The following is a 17229-nucleotide window of genomic DNA, read 5'->3' as shown; positions in this document are numbered from 1 at the left end:
TGACTATCTTTAAAACCACATAAATAAGGAATGAAAGCCCCAAAACTGGTCTGATTAACGTGTAGTAGTCACTAGACCTTACCCCTCATTATTACACTTGTTTGTTATTTTGCAGCGTGAACACACAGACACCCTGATGTACCTTAGGATGATGCTCTCTTTCACGGACTGTGTCCTGGAGATGGCTGCAGTCAGAGCTGGAGGGACAGAGCTCGGTGTGTCAGCTGCCTCTATCTACCCTCCCCAGGACAGCGTGGTGGTGGATCAGATCAGCCAGCTCAGCAAAGAGTGGGGGTAAGTAATGACTTCATGTGGAGCTCTTCACAGGTCAGAAATGACTGACTCAAACCCTAAGAGACACTAGAAACTTGTTAGATCCAACCATTTTCTTGACTGCAAAGCACTATGCCACTTGTCTGAGTGAAAGTTGTTTAATGAAATGCTGGCTTGCTAATGAAAACTGACAGGAAATGCTGACTGATTAGAAAGAAAAAGGGATGTCAGATACAGGACGCTGGTCTCACTTTTCTCATTGAACGTGGTGGCAAAATCATATTTTAGCTCTCTGTTTTTTGCTGTGTTCTTTTGTAAAGGCCACTTGTTTTTTATTTTTGTGACAGAGCTGTCAGCCTTAAGTCGGTCAAACCAGTCAGCTCAAATGTTACATGTTTGTAAAAACAGCAGGGACCACAATGACCTCATTAAAACCTAAATCCACCAGGTGTTCAGAGCCAGAGAGAAAGACCTTTAATCTCATGTTGTCTGAGGAGCCTCTTTGTTCTGTGCTGGTGCTGCAGTGCTTCAGCGGCTCAGTTGGTCTCATAGTTTGTGCTTGTGCTGCCCCCTACAGGCAAGTGGAGCAGTTGGTGCTCTACATGAAGGCTGCACAGCTCCTGGCATCCTCCCTCCACCTGGCCAAAGCTCAGATTAAATCAGCTAAACTCAATCCTTCCACTGCAGTCAAACAAGGTAAGAGCTATCAATTTACATGGACCTTAACACCAAGATTATCTGCTCTGTTTCACCCTTATCAGCAAGAGGATGATGTTAAAACTTATCCATCTCTTAACTTCATATTTATTAGTGGTACTGTACTTTAAAGAGATAAAATCATGACATTTTCAAACACCAGTTTCCCTCTTTTCTTTTTCTTTAGTGGTGAAAAGTCTGAACGATCGATACAAAAGCTGTATCTCCCTCTGCCGGCGACTGACGGACAAACTGAACCACTTCTTCTCTGATAAGCAGAGATTTGTGGATGAGATAAACAGCGTCACTGCAGAGAAACTTATCTATAATCATGCTGTGGAGATGGTGAGTCTCAGATACAAAATGTCAAGTCATTAATTATCCTTTTTATTTCAGTTTTTTGAACCCCTCACCACTGCAATGTAGTCTTACGTAGACTAGTACTTATTTATTTGATATTTAGTTTCAGTGCTTGTTCAAATAGAGCAAAGTTCAAATTTGGTGACAAATGTAGCTGGCAATTAAAGAGTTTGATCGATTTTTTTTCGCTTCTGCAACACTTCTTAAAAAAGAGACCAAAAACCAAATTAAACTGGATTACAAACAGAATTGAAAGCAATCGTCCTTTCTTTAACATCATAAATTACAAGAGTATCTCCCAAATATTAAGTGTTTAAAATACTTCAGAGTATTAAAACACTTGAGGCTTTTTAACAGCTTCCTCTTGGTTTATCAGTTAGGGTTGGTGGCCAGGATACAGCTCCCAAAATAGTAAAATTCAAGTATTCTAGCAATCCTAAAGACACTGGTGAGCCTAACATGCCAATTATGTGTGTGTTTAACAGGTCCAGTCAGCAGCTCTAGACGAGATGTTCAAACAGACAGAAGATATTGCCTACCGCTACAGCAAGGCGGCCATGCTGCTGGACGGCCTGTCCAAGATCCTGCAGGACCCGACGGACATAGAGAATGTGGTCAAATGTGAGTAAAAATACTGATACTATGTCACACTATATGTTCATACAGGAACAGCCAGTATGAACACACAAGTTGCATGCAAAATAGTTTTTCTCATATTTAAGTATTTTTCTTAGACTGACTGGAGAGTCTGAATTTTTCTATAGAGGGAAAACATTTATTTGACTTAAGTTATTATGCATCTGTTAGAATACATGTCGAATTTTATTTACTGCTGACTAATTGATCTACTAAAACAAGAAACAGTCAACTGATTAAGCAAGAGACATATCTTGATTAGTTATTTATACTCTGTATATAATACACAAGTAAATATAAGTATACCATTAAAGTGTGGGGTAGTAAAAAGGTGATACCATGGTTTCACTTGGCATAGCTATAACTCATTATTGTTATTGTTAACTAGCAAACATAAAGGGGTTTATTTTAATTGGGCTATGCTTGCTCTAGATGAAGGTTGTGTAGTTTTGGTCTCATAAAAATGCTTTTTTGACTGTTTTTAAGTTGTTTGGTGATAATTAGGAGCTCTCTTATGCCATCAGACTCTTAGTCCCTTAGTTTTAATTTTTAAAGACTGGGCTCAAGTGGCATTGTGTTGTTGTGCATGGAGCAAAAAAAAAAAAAAATCTTGAGTTGTCACAATATCGTTTCTCCATACTTCAACAGGACTCAGCACTAAATTTTTAAGATACAACTTAGATAATGTGTTAAAGCTGCTTACAATTAGGGGTGCCCTGATTAGGTTTTTGCTGCTGACACCAATGGTTGATCCCATAGGAGTGAGACTTACTGATTGATACTATTATCCATATTGAGCTATTTATTGTTTTGGTTTAGCTGTATGGAGACTTCCTGCAGATGGCAGCGTAACCTCATAAAGGAAGCGCAAAAGTCATCCTTACTCGGTCAACAACACGCTTTTACAGAGTCTGTTCAGCAGAGCAGCACAAAAACCTCCCAAGGAGCAATGCAGCAAGCATCCTACAGTAAGGAGAACTGAACTACACAATGGGATGATTCATTCTTTACATGTGTAAATTTAAACACAATTATTAACAGTCTAAGAAAAAATATAAAGCCCACTGAAGAGACTAAACCGTTGAAATGGTCTAATCAGAATCCACATATATATTAAAGAATTACTTCTGTAGTCTGTGTAATAACTATTTTTCCTTTAGTGTTTATCAACTCGTTTTTAACATGGTTTGTCCTGTGTTTTTTCTGCAGACAAAGCAAGCGTGGACCGCAGAATCTCTGCCCTCTGCTACTGCACCGTCACACTGTACGAGTAGCAGCGCTCACACAAACACACAGAGGGACCTCAGCGCATCCTGAGACTGTCGACCTTCATCCTCACAGAGCCGCAGGTCCCTCCTGTAGCAGTTGAAGCACTTTTCATTAGCTTGTTTTCATCTGTAGATATCATCAGTTATTATTTTCTATGGCTGCATCACAGACTGAACTTCAACTGATGCACAAACCTCCAACCAAAGATGACAAACAGATCCAGAAACTGAAGGCTGAAACTGGATAATGACATAAAGCATGCACTTTCAAGTGCAACTTTTAAACTTAACATTCACAAAGACTATTGCTATCATTCAGGATATCATTTATTGTTGTTTTTTTTACAAGAAGAAAAAGACGATGCTTGTGACTCTGAGACTGTCAAGAGTCTTGAGTGAAGCAGTTAATCTTTTTAAAACCTGCTCACTCTATGATATCCATGATTATTTACTCTGTTTTTAAGTTGTTGTTTATCTTATTTATTGGTTCAGAAGATATTCCCTGCCTGTCTTGAAAACCTAAAGTATTGGAGTGGAAGAAACAGAAGAAATAAGCAAAAGGCTGACGGCCGATCACTGTATCAGATCAACAACACAAACTCCTGTTACAGAAAGCAGGCAGTGGAGTAAGTCAGCGACATGTAGATTTTTAACTGCTTTGTTTAAAAACGTTTTTTTTATTTAATTTTGTGTGTGTGTTGTTAGCCGAAGCACTTTATCATGGTTTGTGGAGGAAGAGGAGGAGTATCTATAACGCGTTCTAGAAGTAGAAATGTGAAGATGGAGGCTGGAGAAATCACTCCTCTCCCACTCTTAAAACGTACCTGCTCTGTGTGCATGATCAACAAGTCAAGAGAATGCATATATTTCCCATAAGGCCGAGGAACCAGGGAAACTCGGAACAGCCAAGAGTCATTGGCTGCAGCTCAACTTGACAAGTTACCTTAAAAAAGTTTGATTTTACTAAAATACTACAGCTGTTTATGTTCTGTCAGTATCTGTAGCTACTTTTTTTTAACAAGACTTGATGTTTGCTAAGATGTAAATATTTATAAATACCATGTGTGGTGCATGTGATGATCCTTCCTTCTCTTTTTGGGGGGAGGATTGTGTGTCTGCCTGTGCGAGATCAGGGTTTTGGAGGTTGTCAATGATGCTGTCAGCTGTCAGTCAAAGAGCACAAATCTTTATATGTACATAACTGAATTTGATACCTTTTCTTCATGTCTGCCAAGAGGGTTTGATAAGGATTAAACATTTTTTGGCACAACAGGAGTGTGCTAAAGAATAAAATTTAACTCATGGCAGCTTCAAAACTTTGCAGAAAACCTTTCTACACAGGACTGTTGAGATCAATACACATTTGTTCAATTGGTCTCATGAAATGTTCTGAAATGAGTGTAAAATCATCAGATTTAACTCATTTGGTAAAATTTCAGCAACTTGAAATGTCAAATCTGCACTGCCTATCGTCCACTTGGTTCCTCTTTCTCCCTAGAGTCCTCTGCTGTGCTCCCAACAGTGTATGTACTGTATGTATGTTTGTGTGAGTGTGTATTTATGTATAAAACATACACACAAGCTCTAGCCAGGTGTGCATTAAGGCCAGTAGAAACAGTCAACGATGGAAAAAAGGAGGTGCCTTCTTGTAAAAGCAGGCATAGGCCTACTCCTCTGTACAGGTGTGAATAAATTCTTTTTCAGTGTAAAAATGTGTATAAATGCATTCACAGGCACCGTGGCGGCCTGTTTTCTCTGATGTACTGTTCTTTTTCCTACACATATCTGAGTTTTTAAGTTCCCTCATCCTTGTCTTGAGCACTCTGAACCACACGAAGCCTTTTACTGCACACACAGAGACGAGGGACGAATCAATCCAATGACACCTGAATCTTTGCCCTCGTCCATGGACTGTTTCAGATAAAGCATGGGTACCAACCAAGTCTGCATTTTACCCTGTAGAACCTCTAGATCATTGAATGTATGTACCCTGTTTATTGTTTTATGCCCCTCTCGCTTGTTCTGAATGCATTTTGAAGAAGCCCTGCTGTCAGTCATGTTCCTGAAAATGCAACTCTTTTCCAAGCACCGATTTTTTTCAAAGAGAAATGTCAGTGTCGTGTCTCACCGAGAGGTGTCGCTCTGTTCTTTATGGAACACGAATACAGTCTTTGTTATTAAAAAGAGAAAAAATAAAAATGTCTCACTGTGTTTGATTATTTTATCAAAATTGTCTTCCTCAGGCTGAAACTACTGATTGTCTTTTTCTATTCATTTTGTACATTTCAAGGAGTAATATTTAAGTTTAGGAAAAAAGCTGAACAGATTTGCAGAATCCAATTGATTTCCTTAAATTCCCTTTTTTTTTTTTGCCCCAGCAGCAGTTAAAATCCAAAGACTTGTGGATTTAAAAATCTTTACAAAACAGAAAGTGTTAACCAGCAGTTTTGCTTTTAAAAAAACGGGAAAGATAAAACGATGGGTGAAATATCTTAAAAGGTTAGTAAAGATTACATGTCATAAAGTGTATTTGTTTAAATTTTTTGTCAATATGATCACATTGCACAATTTTTTAAGCAGACAAAGCCTGTTTTTTTTGTGAACACAATAATTTAGGCATTTCATTAAGGGTGAAATAACGAATGACCACTGCCTGCTTTGACATTGTCAAAATTAGATGTGTATTTTTTTCAAAATCATGATTCAAAAACAAGATATATGACAGTGAGAGGAAAAAAGGTTGGGAACCACCGCTCTAATGCACAAGTTTCAGAAGTTTATGATCACTTTTGTCTGCTTATAACTCTGAACCTGAACCCTTTGTGCTTTTTTATATTTTGAAAGTCTATCGCCTAAAGCTGCACCCTCCTGCAAAATTTGTAAATACTTGAAATAGCTGTCCGAACGCCTCCTCTTCAGTACCCTGGGGCTACCTTTTCTCCTTATACCTACTCTGTATTTCCTTGTAGGAGGAGGAACTCAGATGGGAGCTTTCTATTCTGATTGGTTCTCATTTTGATTGACTTTTAAAGAGACCAATTGCCGACTGCGTTTTCGAATCCTCATTCAGACGTTGTCGTATTATCGGAAAAAGAAGTTTTCAACTCTAAAACGTCCCATAAAATCTGAAAACACTGCTTAAAAAGAAGAGGACAGTTATCATAGCCACCTTGCCACGTTGAAAATCTATCTTCAGTACACGCAGTTATCGTATCGCATTCGTTTAGGTTTTTCCAAATGTCCAAATGTACCCGCTTCTGATTTTTTGAGTCCTTGTAATTGGTTACAGAGTATTAAGTTGTCACAGTTGTTATTTTTTTCAGTCAAGAATTAGGAGCTTGAATTAATTCTTGGCGAAGAAATGCAATTGCTTTTAATTCCTTTGTTACAGTGGCGTCTGAAGTTTCGTTAACACACTGAAATTTCGATAACATGAAGCATCCAAGGTGGACTTGAATGCAGCACCACTTTTCACCCCAGCCAGCAGTGTCAATAGCTCGAACTCCAGCGACGCAGCTAAAGGTGCGGTTTCTGTCTGATTTAGCTTGTCTTGTTTACGTTTCCTGAATGTATAGCTTGTATTTGTTCATATATTTTTGATATAGCTAACTTCAAAACTATATTTTCAATGCTGTTGCTGACATTAGCAGCCAAGCTAAACCAACTTTGAGGTGGATTGTGTTCCTCCGTTAGCTAGCTATAAAGTTGTAGTGACCCATTTGTTAACAAGCCTCGATATTTTTACGCTAGTTGTAGTTTTTAATGACTGTATTAAGGTATTTTTGTTTACACATATGTTTACTGTCTGCTTGCTGACGCTATTATAGTAAAATTATCTAGTGTTTGTTGGAAGAGAACGATTATGATAGTGAAACATGCAAAAAATATACCGTTAGTCAATCCTGTGAATTGAGTAAATTACATGCATTACACATTTTTGAGACCTCTGCATCCTCAGCGAAATAAGACTTAAACCAATGAAAAAATAAATAGAACCACATACCTGCAGTGCACGAATAATGTGGGAGCAGAAATCCCGTTCATCTGGATCTTTCTACTGCACACGAACAAATATCAAAGTCAGTCAGTGATACAAATGTCATTCTTCAGGATCAGTTTTGCCTGTTTCAAAAAAGAAAAATAAAGTAAAAATCTTTATATTGTTTCTAATACGTCAGTATGGATATCCGCTGTATTTAGGCAACATATAATTTAAATTTTCTGATTTTTGTTTGTAGTAAAAAAATGTGAAATTGTGTTAATTGTAATCGTAGTACATCAGATTTACAGGTCAGGTCAAGTTTCTTTTAGGTTTTGCAGCCACTGAGATCGAAAGACTATGAACAATACAGCAGATGTAACATTAACCAACATATTAGTCAAAAGGTCATTCCATAAAGCGATGTTTACTGTTTTGCACATTAAAGTTGAATGCTTAAATGTCATAATTGGAAACATCTGGAGAGGAAACTAAGATACTTGTTCCCAATATTGAATTTTTTATACACTGCTGTAATACAAAAACATATACTCACTCACTTTATTAGGTACACCTCTAGAATTGTGTTTGACCCTCTTTTGCCTTAAGGACCTCCTTACTTTTTTGGTTTGATTCAACAATGTGCTGGAAAAATTCCTGAGATTTTAGTCCATATTACTATTACTATATTGACCTGAAAGCATCACATAGTGGCAGCAGTTTAGTTGACTGCACATCCAAGATGCACATCTCTCATTCCACCACATCCCAAAAACTCTCTTCAAATAGAGATCTGTGAATGCCATTTGAGTACAGTTAGCCTCAGCGCCTTCAAGAAACCAGTTTGAGAGGATTTGAGCTTTGTTTCATGGCAGGTTTTCCTGCAGGAAGAAGCCATCAGGATATGGGTACAACGTGGTCATGAAAGGATGGACATAGTCACTCAGGTGGGCGGTGGCATTTGAATGATGTGCTGTTGATACTATGAGCCCAAAGTGTGCCCAAATATTATCTGACACACTGTTGCAACCCCATCAGAGACCTGAAACGATACAATTTAGGATGGATCCATGCCTTAATGTTTTTAATGCCAAATTCTAGCTTAACCATCCAGACTCAAATAAGTTTCCTTGAAAATGCTAGATGGAAAAAAAACACAACAAAACTGCAGACAAAAACAATCACACATGACTAGGTGTGGCACATTTATGTGATGCAAAAGTGCTTGTGTTACTAAATGTACATTGTGTTTGTTAAATAAATGAAAATTAAATCTGAATATTACCATTTTAGATGTCAAGAGAACAGCTGGTGGTGCAGCTGGCCAGGAAGTCGTTCAGAACAGGGAAAACTAAACCTCTGGAGTTCAGGATCCACCAGCTGAAGAGCTTGCTGCGCTTCATCTCAGAGAGACAGGGGGACATCGCAGATGCTGTCAAAAGAGACCTTGGCAAGGTAGAATAAAGAAAGAACTCAGTGCTCGTTTGCGTATTTTATTGAGCTTTAAAAGATCAAAACCTATGTGCTGTCAGACTGGACATTAAACACAATACTGTAAGAAAGAACTCAAACATTATCAAGTGTATTTGTGTCTTTTTTGGTCAAAAAAGAAAGTCCTGTTACATTCGTTATAAGCCACATTCATCTGTGTATGTAAGTCCATATATGCATCAATATGTAACAAAGAAAAAGTTAGGCCGGAATTTCTTAAAAATGTGTCAATGCAGAAAACAAAAATAGTCTAAAATGACACTTTTCTTCATCCTAACAATGATAAAATATGTCTGTACATGAGACAGAGATATCTCATTTTAAGAAAATCAACAATTAAAATATTCTTGCTGCATTTGCAGGTATTTTTGCTTTTTACAAGCATTTCAAGATGATTTTTTTGCTTTTAAATAAGATGTTAGTCTGAACTTGTATGATTATTGCAATCTTATAATGTGGGATATTTTTGCCTCCATTTTATACACATGCACTTGCTAAGAATTGAATTTTTGCTGGTAATTGGTTGAAACACAGTATAAATATATTGGAATTACTGGATAAAGCACCTTTGAGCTATGTCAAAAAATGTTGCTCCCCTGTACGTGTCCAAATTTGTAGTCACAAGGTTAATCAGAGTGGGTTTTGCTGAAATGTAACATCATGCCTAAAACTAAACACATTAACTTTAACTACCTCTTTTGTTTTAAGTGTATTTTGTCATCATAAAATGTTCTTTAATGTCTGAGGAAAATGACAAGGAGGATTTGGAAATTTTATGTTCTTAAAAATGAATTAAAGCACATTAAAAACTTATGAGTAACTCTTGACACAAACATTGACACAAAAGTTACTGGTTAGTTTCTGTCTGTTTGCCATGTCTATTAGACCATAAAAAATCTAAATATTTCTCAGATCAAAGATTTTTCATTACCCTGGATATGGTAATACATCATAAATAATGATGCATGATTAAAGAATCAGACTCCTTAAATATGATTGATCCAATGTGGACCTAACTATCAAATGAGTTTTTTTTTACTTGTACAGTGATGAGTATTCATGTATGCTCATGCTCACAGATCAATAATATGCCTACTGTCTGAATTTTGCTTTCAGAGTGAGAAGGGCACAGAGCTGTTTGAGACCCTGGGGTTGGAGGGAGAGATTGAGTTGGCTATAGATAAGCTGGCAGAATGGGCGGCTCCTCGGCCAGTGGAGAAGAACTTCCTGACCATCACAGACGAGGTTTATGTTCAGCCAGAGCCGCTGGGAGTGGTGCTCATCATCGGGGCCTGGAACTATCCCTGGGCTGTCACCCTGCAGCCGCTGGTCGGAGCCATTGCAGCTGGTATGAAAATACAAAAGACATCATTTGAACTTTGAGAAGCTCTAGAGTATCACCGAAGCTTGTTGCCCTCACATGAGAAATAAAATGTGTTTTCTTTGAATTAACAAGATAATTATCTCTAGTGTTGGGGATAACATGTTGTAAAATTAATCTGTTAGAGTAGTCAGATTACTTTTTTGTTGTAATGAGTGATGCAGCGCACAGGTACAACAAATCTTTGTTTTTGGAGAAAGTAATCTTTCAGTGAAAAATACTTGTGTTTCTCTCTCTTCTTTGTCACTTAAAAAGTATAACTTCTCAAAAGCATGTGCACAGTTTCTGTTTCTCTCATACCTGTGGGCAGGTAGCTGTGTAGGTAAACATTCATGTGCATTAGTAAACATGTTTATCTTGCTGATTCAAGTTGTGAGTCAATAGAAAGGAAAGCATTTTCTTTGTGTAAATATCCCCATTATGTTTGCATTCCAAAGAAAGGGAAAAGAACAGTATCATGATGAAATAGAAGTTGCAGAACCTGTTTTGTATTGTTTTCTTTGAAACAGATGTATCTCATACTGTATATCTCCGTCAGATTCATAGTTTTCATATGAAAGAGATGTGTAGTTATGTAGTCTGTTATTTCTGTTTTAAGGCTGAAGATTTATAGGTTATGGGCCATTAACTAGACTGTAGGATGAATGAAGAGTCAATACATCCAAAGGTAGATGTACACCAGACTGTGTGCCATTTGGACAATATCACTGACATGTGTTACATGTTGCAAAATGGTTTTAGTAACAGAAATGTACCCTAACCCATCCTTTTCTCAGAATGTTATTTGACACAAGTCCAGTCCCTTTTAATGTCAGTAATCTTGTAGCTTAAAAAGTTAGTTTTAAAAGTAACATTACAAAAAACAGATCATATCAGAACTATGAGGAAAAATGTCCAGAAAAAACAACTCTGTTTTTCTGTATTAACAAGTTAATTACCCCCAATTTATAAAGTTGGTTGATATGAAATATTTAAAAAATCTGCTTTGTTTTTCAGAATGATTAAGATACTGGGAGGTATAACTGGTAATAAATTAAAAAGGCAGGTCATTTAGTCCAAGTTATCAGTACACAAAAAAGACAATCAGGGATAATCAAAAAGAAGCAGGCAGAAAGGTGGAGTAAAAATAGAAAGATCAGACATCATACCTGAGGAGACTGAAGTGGACACAAGGAGACATAAGAGAAAATACCATGTGGTTAAATAAATAGATAGGTGCAGTTATTAAGGGTGGGGCTGGCTTGCAAGGTAGGAGCATGGGGAGTAGGCTCTGAAAAGACGGAGGAAGGATGAGTTAAAACTTCAAAACAAAAACAGGAAATAGTGATGAAGATATACATGGAAAAATGTAACTTTATTAACTTGACAGACTTGGCTGTACCACATATGTTGTATCTTCTTAATTGAACTTTAGCAAATCACAGCAATTTGCAAAGGCTGTATGAGTAAACAGATTTAAAATGAACTAGGACAACACAGTATATGCAGAAATAAAGATTCATGCCACTGTAGTCTGTTTCTTCCGGAGATGTTTTGCGATGGTTTTGCATCTCAAAACGAGTACAAATATTATCTTGTGCAACCGTAACATCACAAGTTACTGTAATTCAGTCTTCATATGATGAGCTAATGTTTCCTTTAACTCCAGGGGGCACTCATGGTTTAGATGCAGTCAGACTTGATTAATATGATATGTGGACATCAGAAGGATAATTGTTAGTGAGTTCACATCTAATGGGGATCCAGTATAAATAAATACATAATTATATTTTTGAAAAAAAAAAGTCAAGACAAATGGATACTACAAATTAAACCAAAAAAAGCTTAAGATAAGATGATTTTTTTTTTTTGTTTTCTCTGAAGCAAATCTTTATTACATCCTTACACTGTATGCATCTCTGTAATCCTCCAGGTAATGCAGCAGTGATAAAACCATCTGAGGTCAGCTCTCACTCTGCTCAAGTCATGGAGGAGCTTCTGCCTAAATATCTTGACAAAGTGAGCATCGGTGGTCCTCTTCTTGCTCTCAAACTGGTGTTAATGTAAAGATAGTGTTAATATCTGCATGTTTTCTGTGTAGGACTTGTACCCAGTGGTGACAGGTGGAGTGTCAGAGACTCAAGAGCTGCTGAAACAGAGGTTCGATCATGTCTTCTACACGGGGAACAGCACAGTGGGCAGACTGGTGATGGAGGCAGCAGCTCGACATCTCACCCCAGTGACCCTGGAGCTGGGAGGGAAGAGCCCGTGCTACATCGACAAGAACTGTGACATAAATGTTGCGTGTCGGTCAGTCCACTTTATAAATGGAAGCTTCGTCAAACCCTCCGATGAGCGATGCATTGATCAAACACAAGTACCAGCTCCAATAATTGAGAACTGATCTAAAATGATAGAGGTGAAAATGTGGCTGTCCACATCCTGGTGCATCCTGTTTATCCCTGTTCTTTTTATACATTTATGAGCATGTTTCAACGGATTGCATGTTATTTTGCTAAGGGATTATATATAACCAGACAACATTTTTCTTTTACTAACACAGCCGCATCACATGGGGAAAGTTTGTAAACTGTGGTCAGACCTGCATCGCCCCAGACTACATCTTATGTGAACCGTCCATGGAGAGCAGAGTAGTGGAAGAGATCAAGAAGTGCATAAAGGTTGGTGTTAAGTAAAGATTGGTGACTTATCTGTCTATTATGTAGTCAAAAATAAGACAACAGTTCACACCTCTTGAAGTAAAAAGAGAATGTTCAGAGAAACATACAGTATATCTGCATCTTCTCCCTGAAAATCTGTAAGTTGTTTTTACTCAGGAGATGGCATAAATTTGAACATTATGCTCTTTTACTCCAAACATCACAGGAGTTTTACACAGAAAATCCTAAAACCTTTGAGGACTACGGGCGCATCATCAACCAGCGGCACTTTAAGAGGGTCATGGCTCTGATGGAGGGGAGCACAGTGGCTGCAGGAGGAGACAGTGATGAGTCTCAATGCTACATAGGTATGTCATATGTCATATGTTGACCAAAACATGTGTTCTGTATTGGACAGTAGAATCTTGTTTACTTCTTTTTTATATGAAGCATTGTCAGTAACGTTTGAGCCTGTTCTTCCTCACCTAACAGAGCCCACCGTATTGAAGGATGTGACGGGAGAATCAAAAGTGATGAAGGAGGAGATCTTTGGTCCATTGCTTCCCATCATCACTGTGAGCGGTGTGGACGAGGCCATCCAGTTCATCAATGAGAGAGAGAAACCTCTGGTAGTGTACATCTTCTCTCATGACAACAAGGTAAACACATCACCACCTGATGACCTGATTTTTTTTACTCCTGTTTTTGAATAACTAATACCAGGCTCAGACTACAGAGGTGTTGAATTCCTGACTAATGTAGAAATCTGGCTGTATCAGAATCAGAATCAAGTTTCAACACCAAGTACATTTTTCTGTACAAGAAATTTGAGGAATACCTTCACTTATGGTCTTACCCCCTATTTTGTGGCTGAAAGGAGCAACCGACCTGCATCAGCTGAAATCATTTACATGGTAATCTTAAACAATTAGAAAAGTCCATAACAAAAGCAATGATGTAAATTTACTGCTAATGAAATAACATGCTGCTAAAAGCTGAAACAACATTATTAAAGGTTCTGCTAAAACCTGATTGATGTAAAGTTAAAAACATACAGTAAAAAAGACAGTAAAAAAAGCACTGAAAATCTGAAGCTTTTCTTTTTTTAGTTTCAATCAGAATCCAAAATCAGAGTGTTTGGCGATTTTAGTACCAACATGAGCTGATTTACCACTTAACACCTAGTAGCCTTACTCAAATCAGTGGAGGTTTTCCAAGTTTGTTATCTCCACACTGGCACACTTTTTAGTCAATTATTCAACAAAATCTTTCTTCTACTTAGTCTATGAAATATTAAGGGTAAAAAAGCATTTATAAACTGTAAATTCTGGACCATTTTCATCACTGATTAATCCCCAAAAGCTGATTAATACTGTATTTTGGCTTTACTTTGTTAGCTATCATTACAACCAGGTGAATGCAGGTTTTAACATGTATGCTTTCTTGGTAACAAGACAAGTAAGATATTAAAACCAAATATAGTCTGTGACACACCTTTTTAAAATTCATATTTCTCATTATTTATCTGAGCAAAAAACAGTAAGAACACTTTCATTTGATTTTATTACTAGAATGAAAAAGGAATCACAACATAATAAATTGTGCTTTTAATTTTGCAATTTTGAGTTCTCAATAGACTTAAAAAAAAGGAGGACAGACCAGAAACCTAGCCTACTCCTCAGACATGCTATATGGTGCACTCAATGGGAAGGTTATTATTGAAATTGTTGGTGGAAATTTGTCAATAGGTTTTTTTCTATAGCAAGAACTGGAGCTGAGAAAGTACCTTTTAGTTTTTGGGGGTGGGGGATATCAGGTGGGGACATGAGGCTTTGCCTTCTCTGAGATTATCAGAATCAGGTTTGCATATTTTAACCAAACACATCATAAAGCATGTTTGAATAGTTTTAACAAAACTCTTTAGGTAAGAAAAAGGTGTAGAGCTTTGTCTTAGATTTCCTCAATGTAATGGGGAAATTTGTGATGTGTTTGACAGTAATTAATATTTTTGCCCAGGTGGGTCATGGTGGGCCTCAGCTTCCGTAGATAAAAGTAGGAGGGTCTCAGAGGAAAAAAGGCTGGAAACCAGAGCTTTATATCAGCATGCCTCTCCGATTAGTCATTACTCGTTCAGAAGGAAAACACCTGGATCTCTGTTGATCACTTGGCCAAATTCTGAGTATTCTGATGTTTAGGGGGGAGAATTGGTTATAAATTGGCTCAAAACTTCTGCAGTCGGAGCCTCAAATAATTTGTTGATAAGATTGAACCTACAATACTAACCCTAACTCTTTCTGATCCCCAGCTGATCAAAAGGGTGATAGCTGAGACATCCAGTGGAGCTCTGCTGGCCAATGACTGCCTGGTTCACTTCACTGTCAGTGCTCTGCCCTTTGGAGGAGTTGGTAAGGTTTTACACTTAAATTAACCTGAAGCTGACACACCTTCACAGCTGACGCCTCCTCTCACTTGTCTCTTAGGTAACAGCGGGATGGGCTGCTACCATGGCCGACACAGCTTTGACCAACTCAGCCATCTGCGTAGCTGTCTGATCAAACAGCTGAAGATGGAGGGGGTGAACACCATGCGCTATCCCCCTCACACCGCCAAGAAGCTGGGCTGGGCTCGATTCTTCCTGCTGAAGAGGGTGAACACAAGTAGGCTGCGGCACTTAGCCATGCTTGCCATGTTGGTTGGCCTGGCTGCATTTGTGATCCAGGTGAACAAACAAAAAATACACAAAACACAGGATTGCTGGTAAATTACTGCCCCATTATTAGGGTTCAAAATACGAAAATAAATAAACTTATGCTTTAATTGTGAGGTCTTTGATAGTGTTATTATGTGTCCAAACTTTAAACTGCAGTCTATTGTCCTTTCTGAAGCCACACAGTCATTAGGCCATTATTCATATTAATTCTACAATGGTTTATTGGTGTCCCAATTTGATATTGCAGAAGCACAAGAGAGTAGGGCACTGTGGGATACGCTCCATGTACACTCACAGTCAGACATGCACACATACAGTGCATCCACGACCCTGTCTCACCCCTGTAACGCCTCTGTAAAGCCAACCAAAATGTTGCCAATGCATTTGTGCGGTTGCACTCCTTTTCTATGGTGGCAGCTTTTGCTTAAATATGTGAAGATCTGAACTTTTTTTTTTTTTTTTTTTTTTTTTTACTTTTACACTCTTTGTCACCATTGATCTCAAAGATAAAGCATGAAAGTATGGAGAGTTTAGAAACATCACCTTGTTTTATGTAACAATTACAAAACCTATTGGATTTCATAGAAAAATATGTGTTTTGTAGCTGTGGGGTATTTATGTGATGACTGTTTACAGCATTTTAAAAGTTCAATTTTTCCCGAGATATGAGTCCTCCTCCCCCGACATACCCACAATCCTACTGTTCTGGACTTTAACACAACAATGGCTTTGTCTCATGCAGACAATGTGTGGTGTTGTCTAGGAAATCTAACCTCATAACGCCCGCTTATCTACCCTCCCTTTAATTACCCAGCATGCTTCACTCTCCTCTGCTAAATGGCTCCTTTTGTTTGGGTCCAACCCACCACCTTTGTTGACGTGCACACTTGCTTTGCTCCTGTGGACAATTAAATGATCTGTTATAACGTCTGACTCTGTGTCATGTTTCTTTCAGAGATTCCTGCGATGAAGATGAAGACGAGGAGGAGAATAAGGCAGTCTGAGGTCATACCTGTGAAGGTGTCCATGTGATTATTCACACCACACCGTCCATATCATTTCTAATTCATGTAGACTTTCATGTTTTATTTATGTATCTTAAATTTCATCTGTAGCATTTTGTTGTTACTGCATGCTGCTATTATAGTTTTTAATGTTTATATGAATTTTATCGCAATATAGTATGTAACATTACAATTTAAAACAAAAATCAATGCACACATAGAAAACAACTAAGATCTATTTGAATTATTATTATTTTAAGATCTCCGTCTTCTTTTACATTTCACTGTGGTCCAAACTTTCAGCTATTAAATTCCAACTATAAAACATATGTTTCTCTGTGTCAACTCTGTTTCACTTTTTTAAGGATGAGTCTATGAAAAGAAAGATGTTTTGTTTAAAAAAAAAAGCTAAAATTGTAAATAAAATGCAATAAAATAAATGTGAGCAACATGCAAAAAAAATTACATGAGAGGAGGATTTTTTTCTCTTTCTTTCTTTCTTTCTTTCTTTTGAAATTTGTTACTGCTTTTGGTCTTGTTCATCTTTCTGACTCCGTATTAAACTTAGTCCAATTTCTTCTTAGTCTTGTCCAGACATTTTCTTCTTCTAAATCAGTCTCCTTCTGTTATTCAGTGTTATACCACTATTCTCTCAATATCAATTTTTTGTCTTTTTTTGTCTTTTTTGTCTTTTTATTAACAAGCTCCCAGGTTTGTTGTTTAAATGTGCTGTTATCAAGACATACTGATCTGAGTGATGACACTGAGGAATAAATAAGGTCAGTCCATAAT

At 37.5% G+C, this 17229-nt stretch overlaps 2 protein-coding genes across 3 annotated transcripts in view; both read left to right on the top strand.

Moving 5' to 3' along the window:
* Positions 1-5426, top strand: part of ulk2 (unc-51 like autophagy activating kinase 2) — a 52831-nt gene extending 47405 nt beyond the window's left edge. Inside the window, exons 23-27 of the mRNA XM_041801128.1 lie at positions 116-294; positions 851-969; positions 1157-1314; positions 1815-1950; positions 3175-5426. Of these exons, the coding sequence (XP_041657062.1) occupies positions 116-294; positions 851-969; positions 1157-1314; positions 1815-1950; positions 3175-3239 (657 nt within the window). The 3' untranslated portion in view covers positions 3240-5426. The remainder of the gene's footprint in view (positions 1-115; positions 295-850; positions 970-1156; positions 1315-1814; positions 1951-3174) is intronic.
* A 1277-nt stretch (positions 5427-6703) lies between these two features.
* On the top strand, positions 6704-16905 carry LOC121527347 (aldehyde dehydrogenase family 3 member A2-like). Of its 2 annotated transcripts, XM_041814283.1 has the most exons (12): positions 6717-6755; positions 8088-8159; positions 8506-8667; positions 9820-10051; positions 11997-12082; positions 12165-12373; positions 12627-12744; positions 12950-13091; positions 13216-13382; positions 15029-15128; positions 15204-15442; positions 16389-16905. In XM_041814283.1, exons 2-12 carry the CDS (start codon positions 8142-8144, stop codon positions 16401-16403), a joined length of 1488 nt encoding a protein of 495 aa, XP_041670217.1. In that variant the 5' UTR covers positions 6717-6755; positions 8088-8141; the 3' UTR covers positions 16404-16905. The 2 variants fall into 2 exon arrangements, with proteins under 2 accessions (XP_041670225.1, XP_041670217.1); XM_041814291.1 differs by lacking the exon at positions 8088-8159 and having other exon boundaries at positions 6704-6755.
* Positions 16906-17229: the final 324 nt, after the last annotated feature.

This window comes from Cheilinus undulatus, linkage group 2, assembly GCF_018320785.1.
Source record: "Cheilinus undulatus linkage group 2, ASM1832078v1, whole genome shotgun sequence".
In the NCBI taxonomy this organism is placed as follows: domain Eukaryota; kingdom Metazoa; phylum Chordata; class Actinopteri; order Labriformes; family Labridae; genus Cheilinus; species Cheilinus undulatus.
The sequence above is the reverse complement of the archived record's forward strand: the minus strand, read 5'-3'. Positions and strand labels throughout refer to the sequence as shown.